This window comes from Quercus suber, unplaced genomic scaffold, assembly GCF_002906115.3.
Source record: "Quercus suber isolate HL8 unplaced genomic scaffold, Cork oak 2.0 scaffold_78, whole genome shotgun sequence".
NCBI classification, from domain to species: Eukaryota; Viridiplantae; Streptophyta; class Magnoliopsida; order Fagales; family Fagaceae; genus Quercus; species Quercus suber.
The window spans coordinates 1,690,459-1,714,463 of NW_027069543.1; the positions used below are offsets into that span (position 1 = coordinate 1,690,459).

General features: G+C 33.2%; 2 protein-coding genes across 2 annotated transcripts; both read left to right on the forward strand.

The window, feature by feature from the left end:
• The first annotated feature begins 10,923 nt into the window (after positions 1-10,923).
• On the forward strand, positions 10,924-12,125 carry LOC136067591 (putative receptor-like protein kinase At3g47110). Its single transcript, XM_065773685.1, has one exon. The coding sequence runs from the start codon at positions 11,031-11,033 to the stop codon at positions 12,123-12,125; it is 1,095 nt and encodes a 364-aa protein (XP_065629757.1). The 5' UTR covers positions 10,924-11,030.
• A 19-nt stretch (positions 12,126-12,144) lies between these two features.
• On the forward strand, positions 12,145-13,678 carry LOC112011940 (putative receptor-like protein kinase At3g47110). Its single transcript, XM_065773669.1, has one exon. It carries the CDS (start codon positions 12,246-12,248, stop codon positions 13,668-13,670), a length of 1,425 nt encoding a protein of 474 aa, XP_065629741.1. The 5' UTR covers positions 12,145-12,245; the 3' UTR covers positions 13,671-13,678.
• Positions 13,679-24,005: the final 10,327 nt, after the last annotated feature.

A 24,005-nucleotide genomic window follows, 5' to 3' on the forward strand; every position in this document is an offset into this window, starting at 1 on the left:
TAAAATAAAGGGAGTTCTTGGATTTTAGGTTTGGCTATTACTATTTTTAATTTTGTTAAAAAGAAAACTAAAAAACCAACTTAGCCTAAAAGTTTGTTTGGATACCACTTATTTGCTGAAAACTGAAAACTTATTACTGAAAACACTGTAGCAAAATATTTTTAAAAAATAAAATACTGTTCACTTACTACTGTTCACACGTTTTTGTGCTTAGTCTATGAACAGTGCTATGGGACCAATCAAAAAGCGCAAATGCCAGCTTTAACATCTCCTTATTGATAAAGAGTTGTTCAGGTTGGTATCTTTTTTTTAAGAATTCTGATTGAAATTTTATTGAATTGACAGAAACTTCTGTCAGCGATCACAAGATTGGTAGCATTACTGTGGATGCCTTCTAATCAAATTTGATAAACAATAGAGTGCTTGGCCAATATGGCTAGCTTATCAGCAACGACATTGCCCTTGCGTTTAACATAAGATCGGCCTTTTGGTACTTGGTTTTTATGTCACGAACTAAAGATTTATAGTTTTTTTTCTTTCTTTTTTTAAGAATTGGATTTTTTAAGAAATAGCATGTCCATAAAATAAGTGTAAATGCAGTGGAGTGATAATAAGTTGGTAGGAGCTTACACAAGTAAGTGAAGGACCCGTGGGGCCATTTGAAGTGTAGCCCACGCACACGGCCATGGGGGAGAGAAATGGAATTATGGAAGGGGCAGTCTTACCTATGTAGGTGAGAGTTAATATTCGTCTTCACCTTTGACATCAAAATTGAGGAGAAATTTTGGGACACAGTCACAAAATTAAACTTCAATTAAAATTTAATTTGGATTTAATTAGATTTTCTTTTTACTTCATTTCTACTTCTACTTTAATATACTAGTTTGAAAAAAAATTGTATAAAGGTACACACATATATATATATAACTTCACAATAACAAATCATTAAAATAAAGAAAAATGTCTTTGTCGCGATAAATAATAAGGAGCACTTGAATTTTTCAAACCTTTTTTTTTTTTTAAATCTCACAATGCATTAGAATTTTACACGTACAACGATCAATGAGTAAGAAAACGATGAGAAGTCAAAAACAGGTCTTTACAAAAACATTTTTAACGATCTAGATTATTACAAATTATAGATGAAATGGGTCTAGATTGGTGAATAAACACTAATTTCAAGATCAATTGAAGTAATAAATATTATATTGAGATTGAAGAAGTAACAATAAGGTACTATTATTATTATGGTCTCCGCCTCTGTGGCTGTGGCTTTTGCGTCGAGTTTCTAAAAATTAAGAACATTAAAATACTTAAAAAAAAAATCAATATATATATATATATATAAACAGAGACTTCATGAGGGAGTGTATGAGGTCTTGCCAAGTGGCGCTCTAACTTTGTATTTAGCATTTTTTTACCTCTTTCATTAAGTCTTTCATTAAGTTTTTCTATATTAAACTCTCAATTTGGTTGAATTTTCAAATGAGCATTATAATTGATTGAGTGTGGTTGTTCTTATTCTTTAATACTTGATAAGATGATGTGGCATGTTATAAATGGAGGGTGTAAAACTTGGGTTTTAAACCACATCCTTATAGAATTTAATCTTTAATAAAAATATGTAAAAAAACATGTTTAATAACCGTTTTAGTCTTTAACACTTGTACTATGTATCAAAATGGTTTTTAAGATCTTAAACGTGTCAATTTTGTTTCTAAACTTTTGGTATTGTGTGAAAATAATCCTTATTATTAAGCGGTGCATGAAAAGAATTGATGTATCTAACATTAATATCAAAATAATATATAAAAAAACATTAATATCAAAATAATATATTTATGCCATCTAATTTATCCTTTGAATTATCATGTGTCCTTAATTAAAAAATAAAATAAAATATTTGAAAATATATTAATTGCATCTCCATAAGTAAATGAGATGTCATTTTATTAGCAAAAATTGAAAATTTATTTTCTTTTCTTTTCCTTTGCTTTCTCGGCAACTAAATGGGGTCTAAGTCTTGACTTTTTAGTTAAAGTGCTCATGAACATCATCTAAAAAACATAGTATTTACCTAATTTTAAAATGAAAATTAAAAAAAAAAAAAAAAAAAGCCAGATGTCAATTTTTTACATTATCATTTTTTTAAGAAGAAAAAAGAAAAAAAGATATAGAGATATATATTGTTTTCCTTGAGCTAAAGCAGTTGCGATGGAAGTGTGGAGTGGATGGGTTTTTTTTTTTAGTCCTTGAGTATTTTGGATTGTTTCAAATGAGTAATGGCTCCTCTTAGGCTCCAAAATTTTTTGGTTTATTGATTTTACTATCTATAACTTTGATTCTTCTTTACCTAATAAAGTTTGGAATTTTTTGAAAGTAAATTTTTTCTTCAAGAAAATGAATAGAAATCTCCCTTCGTGTTCATGCTCATGTTGATGTTCATATTTGTATCTTTTGCAATACTCAATAGGTTGTTTACTCATTTTGTGAATTATCAATTGTAGTTAAGAAAAAAAGTATAAACACAATACTATTCAATTAAACTAACGTGAAAAATTAAATCTATTAGATTAAAAAATGAACATGAAAATGAAAATTTCACAAAAAATTTCTTAAATAGAATTAAAATAATTTTTACTCAATATTGTTTATCAAGCAATCATGTACTAACTAACAACATTCCAATCATTACGTGTATAACGGGGTGATGAAATGGTTGTTCAGTTTATTTAAAAAATGTGATCTAGCTAATAGAAAAAAAAAAAAAAAAAACAATAACTTTCATGCGTAGTAATGAATTATATCTTTACGTATATCTTATGCATTTTATGAGTTTTATTTTATAAAAATGTATTTCATAAAATTAACAAAATTTATCATAAAACCCTTAATTGTATTTTTTAAAATCACTACATAAAAATAAAAGAAGTTTTTTTCCAAAAAAATGTTCTCCAGTTATAATATTTACCAAAAAAGATCATACCAAAAAAAAATCGTGCAACGCATAGGCCAATAACCAGTCTATATATATAGTTAAAGCCAAAACTGAGAGAAAATCCAATTAGATTCTAATTGTTGTCTAATTTTGTGTTACGTGTCCAATTTAAGGTTTTTTTTTTTTTTAAATGATTCCAAATACAGATGGACTCACCATTCCAAATACATTACAATATTTTTTTGATGAGATAGTTTTTTTGATGAGATAGTGGCTCCTAAAAAAGGGCCATATATGGGACTGTGATTTCATGAACCACATGTAATTTTAAATAGACTGATGGTTGCTACACACACACACGCACACACGCGCACGCGCGCGCGCGCGCACACACACACACATATAGCCAAAACTGAAAGAAAATTTAATTAAATTCTAAATTGAAGTCTAATTTTGCGCCATGTGTCTCATCTAATTTTTAAATTTGTGTGTCAAGTGAATTATTAGGTGCAAAAATCAAAGAGTCTAAATTCAATTAGATTCTAAATTGGATTTTAATTAGAGTTCAATTTTACGCCATGTATCCCATCTAATATTTTAATTTTTGTAGCAAGTGAATTATTTCATACAAAAACCGAAGAGTCTAGATCCAATTAAATTTTAAATCATATATATATATATATATAATTGTGATTGTTTTTAAATGTACATGTGCATATGCACAGGGTTACACACTACTTTTATTAAATGAATGTATCAATTTTTAAACACAAAATAGAAAATAATTAGGAAACTAATTTCTTACCTTGTTGACATGACACTAATTATATTCATTACCATGTTAGTTTACAAGATTTTTATAATATAATTGGAAATAACTTTAACTTCTTAAAAAAATGATAATGTAAAAANATATATCATTTAATAAATATAAAACTTCTTTTTAAAAAAAAATTAATATGTTTATTGTGGGGGCATTTTTTGCTTCAAGGAAACTCATGTGTATTCCTAGGCAATTTTTGCTTGTCCCACATTGGAAGAATTGCCTCCCTCTTTGCACCACATAAGGGATGAACCAATGGTTGAAGAGTACCACTAGTTTGGCACCAAACTAGTGGTACTCTTCAACCATTGGTTCATCCCTTATGTGGTGCAAAGAGGGAGGCAATTCTTCCAATGTGGGACAAGCAAAAATTGCCTAGGAATACACATGAGTTTCCTTGAAGCAAAAAATGCCCCCACATTTATCATAATTAAGGGAAATCCTAATGGGTACTTAAGTTGAGCATGTGTGAAAAAGGCATATACATACCACAAATGGTAAAGGAGAAAGAAAAAGTTGCTAATCCCTTTTAATATGGTTAATTGCGTATTAGCTATCTGTAATTGCTAATCTGAAAGTACAAATTTCTTTAATAGCTCTACCTTCGTTTCTTTTGGCTAATATGTCTTTACTGAATCAAAATCAAACCACAAAAATCATATAAAAATCACCAAATTAGATTTTAAAATTATAATTAAATTTTTAAAAGAAATCTAGGCACATTCGCACAAAAATTCCATGTAACTAAGTCACACTTAGGAATATTGGACCCTTTTTCCTTTGCATAAATAGTGGGGTCCCAATGGGATGAGAGGGCTAACAATTTTCTCTCCAAAACATTTATTGTAGGAACACAAAAGTTTTCTATTGTAGACTTTTCACGATTAAAGAAAATGACTTGCCAACTAATCAAACTAGAGTTTTTAGTACCTATAGCAATTTCACAACATCAAGAACAAACCCCAGTGCATATAATGTCAAATTTCATAGTCTCCTGTTACATCAAATGAGTGTTTAATTCGCAAAGTATTGACTAGTAAAGCTTATGGGCCATAGTCTCAATTACAACTCTCAATCATGTTGGACTTGGATGACACCTATCAACAACGTATCACTATGAGATGCAGAAAAAATTTGGAGTGTACACAACATTTAGTGTGGATGGGAAGAAATTTCATCCTATTCCAATTGGTTAGGTTAGTAAGGGACCTATTCCAATTTAGTGATCCTGGAATTTTGTATACAAGTAATAATCATGAAAACTTCCATCTAAAATAAGTCGTACTTTTGGTAAGAGAGAAAATTGACGTCTAGACAAATCAAGCTAAGGCCAACCAAAATGGACTATATTCTTAATTTTTTTATCTCTATTTGTTCCATGTACAAGACTTATAGTCAATGCTTGGCATATAAAAGTTGAACATCTTATCTAAAGTCCATCCTTTTAAAGTTTGAGAAAAAATTCATTTAAACCGACATAATATATAAATTATAAAAGAATCAAAGAAAAATTGTCAAAAATAATGAAAATTTAATCTATGCTTAAATTCTTATAAGGATGAACACAATAGCAATATCCTTTAAAAAAAAATAAAGATAAAAAAATCTATACTTATTTTGTACGTGTGATAAAGTCCTATTACAAAGTTTTTTGAGACTCATGTTGATTAGTAATTAGAAATTATAAAGGAATAATCATCAATATATATATATATATATATATAAAAGCAGAAATCTCATGCGGGAGTGCGTGAGGTCTTGTCAAGCGATGCTCTAATTTTGCATTTTGCATTTTTTTTTACCTCTTTTATTAGGTTTTTTTTTTACTATTACCCAAAAATTTACATTAACTTATTTTACTGTTATCTCATTAGTCTCTCATTAATTGCCTAAGCTTACATCACACATTTCTCTCTTTTTCATGTCTTTTAGCATACCCACCATTTTAATATTTTTAAAAAAGCAAATAAATAGTAATTAAGGACCAATAGTAATAACCAACCAGATAGGGCCTTGGAGAGAGATAGAGAGACATAAAAATGTTGTGGATTGTTAAATAAAACGAATTGTTTCACTACAAAATCAAAACGCATTGTTTCACTATAAAAGACTAGAGACTGACAAAACATTTGAAAGAGAGAGAAAGAGAAATCTGAGGGGACGTCGCCTCCATCATATTGGCCTCCCACCACCATCAAGACGCTGAAACCCCTACGGGTATTTTTTTTTTCTTTTTAAATTAGGAGATTAAATATGATTTAGGTTTGGATAATTTGATTGGATAGTTTTTGTTTTGGGTATATAAGTAGAGAGAATATTTGGTATGCAATGTAAAGCCATATTCTGCCATAGTTTCAAATCATCTATAAGATATGTGCATACACACTTGCCGACACCATGTTTTAATGTCGCACTACCATTAAGTGGAAGACAGTGAGAGAGTTGGATATACTTTTATTTTATAGTATTAAATATGTGAACACAACACAAATTATTTGATTTTCACGGTCCTGTTACTTTTTTTCATTTATTTTTTGTTTCATGATTTAAAAAAAAAAAATTTAATCTTACCTTTTTTTTTTCGAGGGTGAAAAATTAATATTACCTTGAGAATGTTATAAATATGCAGTGAAACAACAGTTATAAATTGCACACACACATAACCATTGTGGGGGGAAAAAGCCCAAAGCTACCTAACGGGCCTGGAACCGCCTGTTAAGGACTATTGCATTTCCGAGGATTAATAGGTGGTTGGGACGGCCCATCTAAAGCAGGAAGCCCAGAAGCAGAAGGGGAGTGTTGTCCGAAGAGGTCACCATTTGTCCGAGGATGTCTTTCTCCTCGGCTATGATGAGCCTTGATCAAACGAACGTGTGGAGGATCCGACTAATCTTCCCAACGGTCCCAACGGCCATGACAGATCCTGGGTGGATCCAGAAATGATCAGAACTAAAAAATAGAAGCCCAGAAGCAGAAGGGGAGTGTTGTCCGAAGAGGTCACCATTTGTCCGAGGATGTCTTTCTCCTCGGCTATGATGAGCCTTGATCAAACGAACGTGTGGAGGATCCGACTAATCTTCCCAACGGTCCCAACGGCCATGACAGATCCTGGGTGGATCCAGAAATGATCAGAACTAAAAAATATCTGAAGGAAAAGCTGGTACCACCGCATTTAATGCGCTGCAACAGCTTTTCTGGCCGCATTTATGTGGAGAAGACCCCTGAACAGTGTAACCTCAGCTACCGCCACTCACAGAGAACTAAAGTAGACACACGACGTGACATGCACTCGAGTGGATGCATGGATGAAGAACAAGTGGACGATGAAGATGATAGGAAGGGATGCTATATAAAGAAGAAGGGTCCCTGATAATGGGGGATCGGAAAAAAGAGAGAGAAAGAGAGAGAAAAGCTTTACTGTAACTCTGAATATTGTAATCACAGTTCATTCAATAAGACGCCTCTTCAGACATTCATTCACAGAGTTATCTAAGCTTCAGTTCACGTTATCATCACCGCACATAGCCTAGCCAACTATTATGTGCTTCATATCCAGCCCAGCTCTTTTGATCCACTCTCTACAAATTCATTGTCCTGGGTTCGTTGGGCCTTTAACCCATATCCTTTGGGCTAGGGCTACAAAAACAGACCCTACAACCATTATAATTATTCAATTCAAGGAATGAGTAAAAAAAAAAAAAAAATTTGGAGGAATGTTGTAGAATAAAAGTTATTACAAAATGTCTCTCTCTCAAAGACCTCATGCGAGAGTGCATGAGGTCCTGCTAAGTGGCACTCTAATTTTGCACTTAGCATTTTTTTACCTCTTTCATTAAGTTTTTATTTTTTATTGTTACCCAAAAGTTCACATTATATTATTTTATTGTTATCTCATTAATATCTCATTATTTGCTTGAGCTTACACCATACCTTTCACTATTGTTCGTGTCTTTTAGCATACCCACTGTTTTAGTATTTAAAAAAATAAATAAATAAATAAATAAGGGCTAATAGTAATAACTAATGAGATAAGACTCTAGAGAGAGATAGAGAGATACAAAAATGTTATGGATTGTTAAATAAAAGACACTATTTCACTATATATTACCAAAATAAAAGACCTAAGACTAACAAAACATTTGAAAGGGAGAGAAAGAGGAATTTGAGGGGTCACCACCTCCATTATACTGACCTCCCACCACCATCAAGACACCGAAACCCTTACGGGTAATCTTTTTTTCTTCTTAAATTAGGGGCTTAAATATAATTTAGGTTAGGTAATTTGGTTAGTTAGTTTTTGTTTTGAGTATATAAGTAGAGAGAATATTTGGTGTGCAATGTAAAGTCATATTCTACCATGGTTTAATTTTAAATCAACTATAGGACACATGCATACACTTGTCCACACTATGTCTTAATGTCGCACGATTGATGATTGGAAGATAGTCAAAGAGTTGGGTATACTTTTATTTCATAGTATGAAATATGTGAACACAACACAAATTAGTTTATTTCATAGTCCCGTTACTCTTTTGCATTTATTTTTGGTTTCATGATTTAAAAAAGTAATAATTTTACCTTAAGAATGCTACAAATATGCAGTGAAGCTACTATACCAAAATTTTAATATCTCAAAATGTATATGTTTCTTTATTCTAATTTAATTTACTTTTTCTTTATAATTTATGTACAACATTATTCAAAACTGTTTTACATAAAATATCACAAAATTATCCGTGTATCGCACAGACAACCTACTAGTTAAAATAAACACTTAATAAAACACAATGGCAATGGTTTGTATATAGTCATGTTTGGAGATATAAAACACAATGCTGTGTCGGAAATTGGGATGTAATTAAGGCTGTGTTTGTTTCGTGTAAAACGTTTTCCGGAAAATACATATTTTCCGGAAATGTTATTTTCCGGAAAAGGAAAATATGTTTAAGTGTTTGGGTGAATTATGAAAATTGTTGTGGAAAATATTTTTATGTGTTTGGATGTATTCTAAAATGTTATTTTCCGGAAAATTTTTCACATTTTCTCAGCATCCAAACAAATTTTATTACAAAAAATTTCAATATTACAACTAATTCAACAACAAATTCCGGCAATAAAAACACAACACAACAACAACAACAACAACAACAACAATAAATTCCGGCAACAACACAACAACAACAACAACACCAAATTCCGGCAACAACAACGCAACAACCACAACACAACAACCACAGCAACAACAATTAGTTCCTCAAAAAAAAACAAAAACAACAATCAAACTTAAAAAAAAAAAAAAAAAAAAAAAAAAAAAAAAAAAAAAAAAAAACTGGAGAGATCGAGGAAGACGAAGATCGACGGCGCGGCGCGGCGCGACTCGCCGGTGCGAAGAGTGCCGGGTTCGAAGGAGTTCGACGATCGACGGCGTGGTGCAATCGATTTTCCGGAACTGGATCTGCTCGTGACTGGATCGGCGCGGTGCGATGGGGACTGGGTTCGAGGGTTCGTGGTCGCCGACAATGGTCTCTCGGCTTGGATCGGCAGTTCGTGGGTTCAAGGCCGCCGGCGATGGGCACTGGGCTTGGATCGACTCCAGCGCTGGGCTCTCTCTTTCTTTCTCCCTCTCCCTCTTCGTGCTCTCTGTTTCTTTCTCCCTCTCCCTCTTCGTGCTCTCTGCTTTTGGGTTTTCCGGAAAATGAGATTTGAAGTGAAAATAGGAACGGAAATGCATTTCCGTTGTCTAAGGGAAAGTAGGAAGTGAATTTCCGAAAAATGGAATTTTCCGTAACTGCCAAACGCGCGGAAAACGTGGAAAATGATTTCCGGAAATTGATTACCACCGATTCAAACGCAGCCTTAGGTGGAAAATTATTCGCTCCTAATTATATAATATAACCGCCCAAGTTGGAAGCCAATGTAGCAAGGGAAAATTTATACCTTGTGAAGTGTCAAACACTTTGCTCCTAATTATATAAAATATAACCGGTGGAAAATTATTTGCTCTTAATTATATAATAATCGTAGCAAAGGTGGTGGAAAATTTATATATTGTGAAGTGTCAAACACTTTGCTCCTAATTATATAATATAAATGCCCAAGCCCATAATATCGCCCCAGGTGGTGCTTCAATAAAAAAGTTTCAATTTAGACATGAATCAAGGATATAATGAAGTGATAAATAGAGTGGAAAATTTAAAAATCTTGTTGTGTGTCAAACACGGTGGAAATGATGATGGTCCAAAGTTCATCCAATGTGTAAAAGGCAACGTAGAGAATAGGGCAGGAAGATTTAATATCTTGTGAAGTGTCAGACACAGCGGAAAATTATTTGCTCCTAACATCTAGTGTGAAACTAATATAACCGTCCGAGGCTCCATCCAAATTCAAGCGTGAAATTATTAAGATCATTAATTAAGAGCCCTCCAATATTTAACACTAATTAAGCCTAAACAAAAACAACAAGTCAACAACAAAACCTTAGTTCCAAAATTTGAAATCGGTTATGGATCCTAATTGATTAGATTGGGTTGGCTACATGAATTCTTTTTCTCAATTTTATCCTATCTAAAGTTTTTCTCTATTACTTCCCTAATTAACATGTCTTTTTTTATTATTACTTTTCTTATAATTACTTCTACGAATTAAGTCTAGACAAATTATCAATTGGACAAAGTTTGATTACAATTTCCAATAAAAAAAATTAACAAGACTACATATTTTTAAAATGTAACTGTTAGAATTATATTGTATGTTTTTTTATATTCTTAACATACATATCAAATTTTATATCAATTAGATGTTATTTACAACTCGATTAAAAAACCTAATTTTTATGCATAATTTTAAAGTACAAAAACTTAAAATTTAAACATTTAATTGATGACTTAACTATTAACCTTTCCTTGCTACGAATGAGAATGGAATCAAAACCACCCCACTATCCAAATTGTTATGTTGATATAATTAGGCAATGAAAATGGGAACAAAACCACACCACCGTCCAGGATTTCACATTGACATGTTTAGACAATGAAAATGGCTACAAAACCACCCCACCATCCAACTTGTCATTTTTATATCGTTGGGGATATAGTGGTCATTTCAATTTGTTGATATATGTATATATGTTGTAAGTGAGCCAGCATTCCACTAGTTTGCCAATACAACACCAAATATATCACCAGCTTCCTTTATCCATCTCCAAACCAAATGACTCTTCACCAAACCAATTTGTGTGCATCCTTGTCTTATTCCATATAACTTCATCTCATGATTCTTCTCTTTCTCATTTCCCTACTCTGCATGCAACCCACCATTACTGCCACCGCTCCAACAAACGAGACTGATCGTTTCGCTTTGCTCAAATTCAAAGAATCTGTGCGTCAGGATCCCCATAACATATTGAGCTCATGGAATGACTCTATGCACTTCTGCAACTGGCTAGGAGTCAAATGCGGCCGTCGGCACCAAAGAGTCACAGTCTTAGACCTACAAGGCCACAAGTTACGAGGAACTCTATCACCTTACATCGGCAACCTCAGCTTTCTAAGGTCCATCACCCTCCAAAATAATAGCTTCTATGGTGAAATTCCGCAAGAAATCGGTCATTTGTTCCGACTGCAACAGCTCTATCTTTCCAATAACACATTGGAAGGGGAAATACCATCCAGCTTGTCCAACTGCTCCAATCTCAGGTTCTTATATCTTCGTGTGAATAAGCTTGTAGGAAAAATTCCAGAGGGGTTTGGATCTTTAATGAAACTCGAATTACTTTGGCTTGGCAAGAACAATTTGGTAGGAGGGATCCCATCTTCTCTAGGAAATCTTTCTTCACTCACACAGTTTAATGTAGCGGAAAATAATTTGGTGGGAAGTATTCCAGATGCCATAGGCCAATTAAATGGCTTAGTAACTTTCTCAATTTCGGATAATAATTTGTCAGGTACAATCCCTTCCTCTCTTTACAATGTGTCATCTCTCCAAATCTTTTCAGTTTCATCCAACCAATTTAATGGCACACTTCTAGCCAACATAGGCCTAAATCTTCCAAATCTCCAACTTTTCCATTTTGGTGGAAATGAGTTCTCTGGGCCAATCCCTACTTCATTAGTCAATACAACTCAGCTTCAACTAATTGATTTAAGTGATAATAAGTTTTTGGGATCAGTTCCAACAAATTTGGGAAATCTGCTGAATCTTTTTCTTTTTAGGTTGAGTATTAATTATCTAGGAAAGAGCCTCAATTTCTTAACATCATTGACAAACTGTAGTAGACTTCAAAGTTTGGGTTTAGATGAAAATCAATTTGATGGTGTCCTGCCCAATTCTGTATCAAACGAACTCAATTTTTTATTTTTTGGATAAAACGAAATATCTGGAACTATTCCTGGATCATTAACGAATCTCGTTAAATTAATTGCCTTGGGCTGAAATGACAACCACTTCACAAGCGTCATTCCTACTACTTTTGGGAAGTCTGAGAAGATGCAACGTTTGGGTTTATTTGGAAATAGACTATTGGGAGAAATCCCAGCCTCCTTAGGCAACCTTACTCAGTTGTTTGAAATCTACTTACAAGATTACAGATTCGAAGGAACCATACCCCCAAGTTTAATAAATTGCCAAAATTTGCAAAGCTTGGACATTTCACAAAATAACCTTAATGGATCCATACCCCAGCAGCTTATTGGTGCTTCTTCGTTACCACTACTATTCATCAATTTATCTCACAACTCATTCACGGGCAAACTACCATTTGAAGTAGGTAATTTGAAAAATATCAACCAAATGGATATCTCTAACAATAATTTGTCTGGTGAAATTCCTACATCTATAGGAAATTGTTTGATCTTGGAATATCTTTACCTGCAAGGGAATTCCTTTAGTGGGGCCATACCATCATCTATGGCTTCTTTGAAAGGTCTTCGACTTTTAGATGTTTCACAAAATAACCTTTCAGGATCCATTCCAGAGGGTTTAGAGAAGCTGCTTTTCATAGAAAAATTGAATCTTTCATTCAACAATTTTGAGGGTGAGGTACCAATCGAAGGGGTTTTCAAAAACATAAGTGCCATATCATTGATTGGAAATACTAAACTTTGTGGTGGTATAACAAAATTGCAGTTGCCAAAATGCCCTGTACATCTTATGAAACCAAGAAAATCCATTGGATTCAAACTAGCAATTGTAATTATTTCTATTGTTCAAATTTTCCTTTTGTTTTCATCTTTTCTTGTTTGGATGAAAAAATCAAGAAAGAAATCACCTTCGATGGTTTCAACAATGGACCTCCTTCTAAATGTTTCATACAAAGAACTCTATAAGGCAACCAGTGGATTTTCTCCAAGTAATTTGATTGGATCAGGTAGTTTTGGCTTTGTATACAAAGGACTTATTCATTCGGAAGAAAGATCAATTGCTGTAAAGGTCCTTAATCTTCAACAAAAGGGTGCTTCCAAGAGCTTTATGGTTGAATGTAATGCCTTAAGAAATATCCGGCACAAAAATCTTGTTAAGATATTAACTTGTTGCTCTAGCATGGATTACAATGGGAATGAATTCAAAGCTCTAGTATTTGAATTCATGACAAATGGAAGCCTAGATTTTTGGCTTCATCAAGAGCTAGACAATGAAAACCAATCAAGGAACTTGAGCCTTCTTCAAAGACTAAATGTTGCAATTGATGTGGCTTGTGCAATAGATTATCTTCACAACTATTCTATGCAACCTATCATTCATTGTGATTTAAAACCAAGCAATGTTCTTCTAGACAATGACATGGTTGCTCATGTAAGCGATTTTGGTTTAGCAAAGCTCCTCCCAATCACCAATGATTCTTCTGAAAAGCAAACTAGTACAATTGGGATAAAGGGATCAATTGGTTACATTGCTCCAAGTAACTTCTTTTGAATTCTTGTAGTTAACTTTCAAAACATCTTTACATGTATTGGATTATTTTGTTTTAGGAAATTACCTTCCTATGAAGAGAGGATACACAAATTCTCTCTCTTCATGCACACATAGAAGCCCACCTAGCCACTCAATTTACAATTTTATTTTAATTGAAGAATTTAAAGGAAACAAAAGCAGATTCTCAAAACAAAAATCAAAAAACAAAGGAAAAAAAAAAAAGCAAACAAAAGCATTAAGCAGGTTTTAAGCCTTGATAAATTTGATTAGTTGAGACATTGCTTTCTCCATTTACTAAGTATCTTCGTTTTTCAGGCATTTATTTCCCCAACACTATATGTTTGTGCTGATTGATGATAGCTTGTTAATTTATTATAGCAAATATGGTAGATCTGTTCTCAAAACAGTTATGTGCTATAGTTGTGTGACATTAACTGATCATGTGTCCTATACTGAAGAAGTTGTCAACATACATTATTGAAGTAATGGAAACTAATAGGAACCATGATTTTTGTTGAACATGGGGTAGAGGAGGCATTCGTACCTAAGGAGTCCAACTAGTCCAAACCATTGACCACATTTTCCGTGCTACACATAAATCACAAATATTGCCTGCTTGTTATGAGTCTAATGTAGATTGTGAATTGTGATACTGATATGGAAGGAAGTGAATTTGTTAATCTCACATTTTACTAGAACATGCACACGCGCACAAATTAATTATCAATGCTTCTAACTTGAAAATTTGAATTGATGGATTTTGTCTTCACGTACCTCTTTAGGTTCAACATTTGTTTTGCTATTTTGAATATACAAGCAAATGAAGTTGTACTTGCGTTAAATTCCAAATATCATTGTAGGAAACTAACAATATTTCCTTATATATCATAATTAAATTATAGAGTATGGCATGGGTGGTGAGGCATCAATAGAGGCAGACGTGTACAGCTATGGTATATTACTGTTGGAGATGTTCTTAGGAAAGAGACCCACTAATGACATGTTTAAAGATGGTCTCAATCTCCACAATTTCGCTAAGATGGCATTGCCTGAAAAGCTTGTTCAAATTGTTGATCCAATCCTTCTTCCAAGAGAAGTTCATGAAGCTCCAACAGCTATAGTAGTGGCAGCTAGAGCATATAATAATGGCAATGAAATTCAAGTAGACGTGGGAGCTGGAGGTATTTCAAACTTGTGCCAAATGGATCCCAATTTGCATAAATGCTGAGTATCAATCCTTGAAACTGGACTTGCATGTTCAATGGAGTCACCAAAAGACAGAATGAAGATGAAGGAAGTTACCAGGGAGCTACATTTGATCAAAAGTGCTTTTGTTGATTCTGCTATGTGCAGACGTGAATTTAGGAGAATCCAAGTTTAAGGTACTTCCTGATATTTTAAATTTTAATTTGCCTAAATAATAAAATCATCAATGAAAATTACATCCAATCAACAAGTTTTTTTTTTTTTTTAAATTATTTATTGGATGGATTAATTTTCTGATCTTGATGAATCGTTAGAGAAAAAATGTCTTTCTTATCAATTTTATCAATTATTTGATAATTATTAAACTCAATCTTATTATTTTTATTCCTACTAGTCACAGATCCACGCGATACGTGAGAATAGCTAATTATATTTTAATTATGGTATAATATATAATTTGTTCTCTAAATTTTGTGGAAAATAATTTGTTCTCCCAAAAACTTAAACAATTTCTAAAATTATTTTTCATTTATCTATCTCAAAAAATATGTCATCATTTTATTATTTGGATTTATTTGATTGATATTATTCATTTTTTAGGTGGTCCATATTTTGATAAATTATGTTATCATGCGTTATATTTTCCTAATTTTTTTTTTCTTGTATAACTAAACTGTTTGAGTTTCAAATATATTATTCAAAATTTTCATTCTCTTAAAAAGAGATTACTATATTTTTAATTTTTCTTATCGCAAGAATAGTTTCGAACTATTGATTGAGTTTTGTTTATTAATATAGATACACGAGATTGGAATTGCATATTCTTAGACATTCCTAAGAGACTATACCCTATTATAAATCCAATATTTAAAATAATATGTAGGAAAAAAGTAGACTTTATGTCTAAAATTGAACACCTCGCCTATCAAAATGAAAGAAAAAAAAATCTGTATTACAACATAAAGCGAACACCATCTAAATTTTTTTTTTTTTTTTGGCTACATACACTTTTATTTATTAAGATTTAATTGTCTTTAACTGAATCTTCATATTACATTTTTGTTGCTACACTCCTGTTAAGCATTCTCATCCGTCATATCATTGGTAACATCATTATTATTATTAATTTTTTACTTTTAATTTTTTGACAATATTAAATATATAAATATATTGGTTTTATAAATTTATCTTAGGTAGTTTTAGCTTTATATATTCATTTACTTTAATTTTGATAAAACTAAATAATAAATCAATGAAAAATAAAAATAAAAATATTGCCTATACATATTCATCTTGGGCGGTTTAATTTTAATAATTGATAGACACATTCAAATACACAACTAACATTGTATTTTGATATAAATTCAAAATCTCACTTCCAAAATAACTAAGTATTATGTCCAAAAAAAAAAAAAATCAAACAAAAGCTAAAAGAGGGAGAGAGAAGACTTGTGATGGAAAACTTAAAAAATTAAACACACTAACAAATCATATTAACCCAAAATAGTATTTGTGGGGGAAAAGAGCCCAGTCCAACATAGTGGGCCGAGAGCCCATATGAGAGCTATTGTACGACCGAGAAAAAGGAGATGGTAAGGGCAGGGCCCATCTGGAAGTGGGACCCTCAGAGGGAAGAATGATTACAATCCGAAGAGGACATCTTCTGTCCGAAGAAGTTATAATCCTCTGACGCGAATAGTATAGATCAATTGAGCATATAAAAGGTCAAAATAATCTTTCGAGGACTCCACCTGATCAAGATAAGCTCTGAGTATACTGGGAAACGATAAGGATGGAGAAATATCTAAAGGGAAAGCTGCTACCACCGTATTTAATGCTCTGCAGCAACTTTTCTGGCCGCATTTATGTGGAGAAGACCCCTGAACAGTGTATCCTCACCTACCGCCACTCACACAGAGCTAAAGAAGATGCTTGACGTGACACGTACTCAAGTAGACTCACAGATGAGGTACAAGTGGACGATGGAGATGAAGAGAAGGGAGGTTATATAAAGTAAAGAAGCTCCTAACGTAAAAAGGGGGAGGAAGAAAAAGAGAAAAGGAGAGAACTTGACTGTAACCCTAATATCTGTGTTCATCAGATAATCAATAAGATAGCTCTTCGGATATTCCTTCTTTACGTGTAAACTCATGTTGGTTTGTGCTTAAAAGTTGTGATTCATTGTTGTTGATCCCATACCTAACCTAGGTCTTTCACCCATACTCTAAAAATTAATTGTTTTGGGCTTGGGCCACAAATCCCAACCCTACAGTATTATATAAAAAAATACAATAATTCATTAACCTAAAGTAAAGTTGCATAAAAGAATAAATAATATATATATATATATATATATAGAGAGAGAGAGAGAGAGAGAGAGAGAGAGAGAGAGAGAGAGAGAGAGAGAGAGAGAGTAATCACCTTTTTCAAGAGAGAAATAGAAAATAAAATGAGAAAAAGAAGCATCAAAATAAATAAAAATATATAGTCATTAGTCAAACACCAAATTATCCAACCCATGATATATAATAGAATAACATTATATTCTTGTAATTTGTAAACTATATTTATATGCAATAGAATAACATTTAACAATCATAGAAAAAAAAAGATGATAACTTAAAAACACAAAACCAAATTGCAACCCAAAGTAAAATTCTAAAGAACACATAAATACATCAATCTAAAGTAGAGATACAAAAAATAAAAAATTCACACAAAAATAAAACATGAGAGAGAGAGAGAGAGAGAGAGAGAGAGAGAGAATAAACTTTTTCATGTGAGAAAATATGTATAGAATGGGAGAGAGAATATCATATTTGTAGTAATAGAATGAGGATAAGAATAGTTAAAATAAAAGGAAAAGGAAGAGAAAATGAAAAGTGACATTAAAGTTGAGAGTAGTGGAGAGATAAAAAGGTAAAAGAGAAGTTATGGCTGGAAGTAGTGTTAAGAAATGAAAAATAAGTAGATGATGTAGCTGCTAATGTAGTTCAACAAGAGCGTAGCAATAATAAATGCTATGCTTCAGCTTTTAGATATATAGATATAGATTGGTGACGTTATCAATATTGACCCATGCCTTTATATTGATCTTCTTTCTAAGAAAAAAAAATTGTCAATTTTCCAATACTAATATTTTCTACATGAATATTTTTCTTATATCTATACTATCACCTTTAAGGAGAGATTATGGATCTACTAAAATGATTGAAGACCATCTTAAGAGTTATAGATTGGCCATTAAGTTTTACAATCTTTTGTTTCCTATTAATTTTGCATAAAGAAATCGTGGTGGAGTCAATTTTATTTTTTATTTTAAATCTGGACGTCTTTTATTATTTTGATAAATGATTTAATTTATAAATAGTATTATTTTTCAATTCTCACCAACATCAAATTTTAGACTAAATTTTTCTCACTTTTAGATCCAAAACCTTAGGAAAGGTTCTTTCATATTCTATTTTTTTTTTTAAAGGTCTCAACAGATGCAATAGTTGTTCTTGTTTCTACTTTAATGGTTTTTCCTTATAGTCCGGAGAAAAACAAATAACTAACTTTTTATTTGGATTGCAGGCAAGAAATATGAAAGAGCCACTAAAGTCTGAAACTTCTTTCATGTTCCGTTGAGCATATAGGGTGCTAGTTCAATCTCCTTTGCCAAATGTTTAAGAAATGATTTCTTATATTTTCTTCTTTGGGATAGGCATCCTACTTGTGTATGCATATCCCACTTTTTGACATAAAAGCATGTTGAACACTTCTATAAGGTTCTAGTATAGTGTGTAGTTTTTGTTTCGTATTGAAAATCAATCCTATTACAAAAAAAAAAAAAAAAAAAAAACCCTTTTTGTATTGGAATATCAACTATGATGCTTTTATTTGATTTGTTTATTAAAGATATGACATGTATCAAAATTCTTGAAATATTGATTGGCAACATTTGCTAAAGGCACTGAGAATTGTGAATCTCCTAAATAGCTACTTTTTGTTATTATTTTTAGTATACTAAAGGCATGAATATAATATTATTCTATTTTAACCTTAGTTTTTAACAAAAAAAAAATATATATATATATATATATATATAGATTAATAATTGTAGCAAGTGCTGATTAGGAAAGTCAACTCAAAATAAAGAAAAACTAGTTCAATAGTTTAAAACTTAGTCAAAAAAAGGGGAAAACTCAGTTTTGGGTTAGGCAGGAAAAGCCCAAAATTTGAAAAACATACCAGCTTCAAATCGTTTAAACCACATTTTATACACTACACTGCACATATGACCAAAAAAAATAAGGTACGGTGTGGTTATGGTTTTGGCTAAACTCTAACCTACACCACATTGTACTGCATTGCAAATATGATCACAAAAATAAGGTACGGTGCAGTTATGGTTTTGGATAAATTGCACTGCGGAAAATGGCCAAAAACTGCATCACACCGTACCATGAACACCTTTAATTGTAGCAATATTTGAATCTCTAGAGTAAAAAATTGCTAAAATTTTGTTGGCCGATTTCATAATCTAAGTTGTGATTTATAATATGAACTAAAGACAAATATCAAAGAAAAAAAAAAAAGGAAGAGAGGCAGAGAACTCTATAATATCCGAACTCACAGAAGTATAGAAGAGAGAGAGAGAGAGAGAGAGAGAACGTAAATAAATTAAAGAGGGAAGAAAACTTAAATAAATTTTAAAAATTGTACAAACGTAAATAAATTAAAGAGGGAAGAAAACTTAAATAAATTTTAAAAATTGTACAAAATATTTGTTAATTGAATTATAGTATAATACATTAATACAAAGTTGTATCTGAAAAATTAGCATATTCGAATCTGTATTTCGGAAATTTCTAACACGAAATTGTCGTTGTATTTCTCATATTGACCATATAGAGAACCACCAATCTTTACCTAATTCGTATGGTGTCCGTGGCCATCTCTAAGTTTCATAGACTAACGGATATTGACTTAGGGAAGGGGCTGCTTAGTGCCATTAATAACAAATGGACTAGTTCTCCCATTTAAAAAAAAAAATGAAAAAGAAAAAAAGACACTAGGTTCAAATAACTGAAATAAGACATATTGACTAGCTCAAACTTCACACACTATATTATATGTGCACCAGTTACTTCTTTCAGCATCCTCCCCATTCTTTCTTTTTGTAATTTCATTAAACACATCCTACTCGCAATTCACAAATGGAACCATCAAGCAACAGTGTAGAGAGAGAGAGAGAGAGAGAGAGAGAGAGAACGTAAATAAATTAAAGAGGGAAGAAAACTTAAATAAATTTTAAAAAATTGTACAAAATATTTGTTAATTGAATTATAGTATAATACATTAATACAAAGTTGTATCTGAAAAATTAGCATATTCGAATCTGTATTTCGGAAATTTCTAACACGAAATTGTCGTTGTATTTCTCATATTGACCATATAGAGAACCACCAATCTTTACCTAATTCGTATGGTGTCCGTGGCCATCTCTAAGTTTCATAGACTAACGGATATTGACTTAGGGAAGGGGCTGCTTAGTGCCATTAATAACAAATGGACTAGTTCTCCCATTTAAAAAAAAAAATGAAAAAGAAAAAAAGACACTAGGTTCAAATAACTGAAATAAGACATATTGACTAGCTCAAACTTCACACACTATATTATATGTGCACCAGTTACTTCTTTCAGCATCCTCCCCATTCTTTCTTTTTGTAATTTCATTAAACACATCCTACTCGCAATTCACAAATGGAACCATCAAGCAACAGTGAGATAGCCCATGAATTCTTCCCATTTTCCAAAGTATACAAAGATGGTCGCGTAGAAAAATTCATAGTTGCTGAGCATGTGGCCCGCAGTGATGACCCACACATGGGTGTTCGATCCAAAGATGACCCACATATGGGTGATCACCCAAACCTGCGGTGTCAGCCCGTGTTTTCATGCCCCAGATATCCAACCCGAATAAGAAGCTCCCTTTCCTAGTTCACATGTACGGTGGAGGTTCCAGGGTTACTGAAAAAAAAAAAAAACAAGAAAGCTTGAAAAACCAAAAATGGAAAACAGAGAGGAGGAGAGGCTTGAGAAAGATCAGTGAAATAAGAGAATTCTGTTATTCAAGCCGTGAAAAATTTATCTACAAAGTGACCCTATTTACAAAGCCTTATAATTGAGCACTAGGGATTAAATCCCTAACAAATCTCTAACAAACTTTCCTAACAAACTTCATAATTATCTAATCTGTTACACTTTGAGACTGGAAAAATCTAGAAGGAAAGATTCCCTGCTACCAGTTAAGAGATGAAGACAGATCAGTAGAAGAGAGCTTCTGAGGTTGATGATCTATTAGTGTGGTGTTGAGTTTTTAAAACAAAACCTCGTCTTAAAGACAGGCTAAGCCAAACGATGCCGTTTTCCCTTTAATGAGAAACGTCACCATTTGGCTAGTCACCATTAGCTAGCCGCTGGGCTTAATTTCAAAAGATCTCTTCTTCCTGTTTCAGTTTCTGCACTTGATTCTAATCTTCCTCTCTCATCCTCCCTCAAAATCATGGGGGTAACAGGAAACATGATTTTGGAATGGAGAAAATGAAATCGACCTCGTAGAAAGACTCTCGGTGAATATGTTAGCTAACTGATCTGCAGTGGCTATGTATTTGACCTGAAGATCCTTTCGAGGAACTCTGTCACCCACAAAGTGGTAATCCACTTCAATGTGTTTCGTCCTAGCATGAAAAGCAAGATTGGAAGCAATAGCGAGGGCAGACACATTGTCACACCAAAGCTTAGGGGAAGTAGACAAAAAGATGCCCCAGATCCTTTAGAAGCTGACGAAGTGAACACAGTTCAGCTGTTGTTGATGCCAGAGCTCGGTATTCGGACTCAGTGGAGGAACGTGAGACAGTGAGTTGCTTCTCGGTACTCCAAGTGATAGGACTGTAGCCTAGATAGGCCAAGAAACTAGTTGTGGAACGCCGACCAAAGGGATCACCAGCCCTATCTGAGTTTGAGAAAGCAGAAAGACTGAAGGGACCTGGTTGAAGAAAAATCACAAAATCAGCAGTGCCATTGAGATAATGGAGGATTCTTTTAGCAGCAACCAGATGTACATCAGTAGGCTTTGACATGAATTGGCAATCCTGATGCACAGCAAAGCTAAGATCTGGTCTAGTAAAAGTCAGATAATGCAAAGACCCAATAAGACTGCGATAAGGATGAGGATTAGAGAGAAGAGTGCCTTCATTAGTAATAAGTCTGAGATAAGGAGTACAAGGTTTTTTACCAGGCTCAGAGGTAGGCATATTGTGCTTAGTGAGTAATTCATGAGTGTATTTGGCTTGATTGAGAAACACTCCTTTGGGATTCCTTGTTATATGAAGACAAAGGAAGTAATGCAGATTACCAAGATCCTTAAGCTCAAATTCCTAGCTGTGTTGCTTGATCAAGGTATTTAGAAAATAGTGTTGTTGCTAGTGAGCACTATGTCATCAACATAGACAAGAAGAAAAGCCAGAAGCTTGCCTTGTTTAAAGATGAACAAGGATGAATCAGCCAAGGAAGCTTGAAATCCCAAATGTAATAGCTGAGTTGAAAATCTCTTGAACCAAGCTCAAGGAAGTGAGCAAATTGCAACATAAAAGAAAGTTGCTCATAAATAATAGGATCACTTCTGGTGCGTATTGCTAAACAGAAGTGAGCAAATTCCTTTGGTTATAAGCTAATGTCTCCATGGAATATAGTTGGTGTATTCCAACTTGATTGACATAAGGTTGGACATATTGGAAAGCAATAGTAAAGGAGATTGAATTGATGAAGTGTGAGTTGCTAATGGAGAATTAGTACTATAAGTGGAAGTTGTAGTTGAAGTTGTGGACTCCATGGATAATGACTTCGATACCATGAAAGAAAACAAGAATGCTTGAAAAACCAACTATGGAAAATAGAGAGGAAGAGAGGCTTGAGAGAGATCAATGAAATAAGAGAATTATGTTATTCAAGCCTTGAAAAATTTCATTTTACACATTGTCTCTATTTACAGAGACTTATAATTGAGCACGTGGGATTATATCCCTAACAAATCTCAAACAAACTTTCCTAACTAACTTTATAAATATCTAATCTGTGACACTTTGAGACTGGAAAAATCTAGAAGGAAAGATTCCCTTGCTACCAGTGAAGAGATGGAGACAAAGCGGTGTCTTTAAGATGAGGTTTTGTTTTAAAAACTCAACACGACACCATTTTGAACATCAACCTCAGAGAAATGGAAAAGATGAAGATAGAGCAGTGGAAGAGAGCTTCTGAGGTTGATGTTCAATATGGTGTCGTGTTGAGTTTTTAAAACAAAACCTCATCTTAAAGACACGCTAAACCAAACGATGTCGTTTTTCCTTTAATGAGAAACGTCACGGTTTGGCTAGTTACCGTTTGTTGGTCATTGGGCTTAATTTCAAAAGATCTCTTCTTCCTGTTTCAGTTTCTGGACTTGATTCTAATCTTCCTCTTTCATTACCACAAATATGTTAGTGCTCTCATGGCAAAAGCCGATATCATAGCCAAACAGCATCGTTTGGCTTAGCGTGTCTTTAAGATGAGGTTTTGTTTTAAAAACTCAACATGACACCGTATTGAACATCAGCCTCAGAGCAGTGGAAGAGAGCTTCTAAGGTTGATGTTCAATACGGTGTCGTGTTGAGTTTTTAAAACAAAACCTCATCTTAAAGACACGCTAAGCCAAACGATGCCATTTTCCCTTTAATGAGAAACGTCATGGTTTGGCTAGTTAATGTTAGCTACCCGTTGGGCTTAATTTCAAAAGATCTCTTCTTCCTGTTTCAGTTTCTAGACTTGATTCTAATCTTCCTCTTTCATTACCACAAATATGTTAGTGCTCTCATGGCAAAAGCCGATATCATAGCCATCTCCATGGACTACCGGCTAGCTCCTAAGCACCCAATTCTAGCGTGCTACGACGACTAGGGTTGAAGAGAAGGTCACCACCACTGGTCCAACCGACCAATGCCGAGCATCCCATACCACCACTACAACAGACCGACAGAGCCAATGCCGGCAATTGGAGTGCAAAGGGAGTTCCAATGTCGGTGTAGTGCAGTCATTAGAGCAAAAATT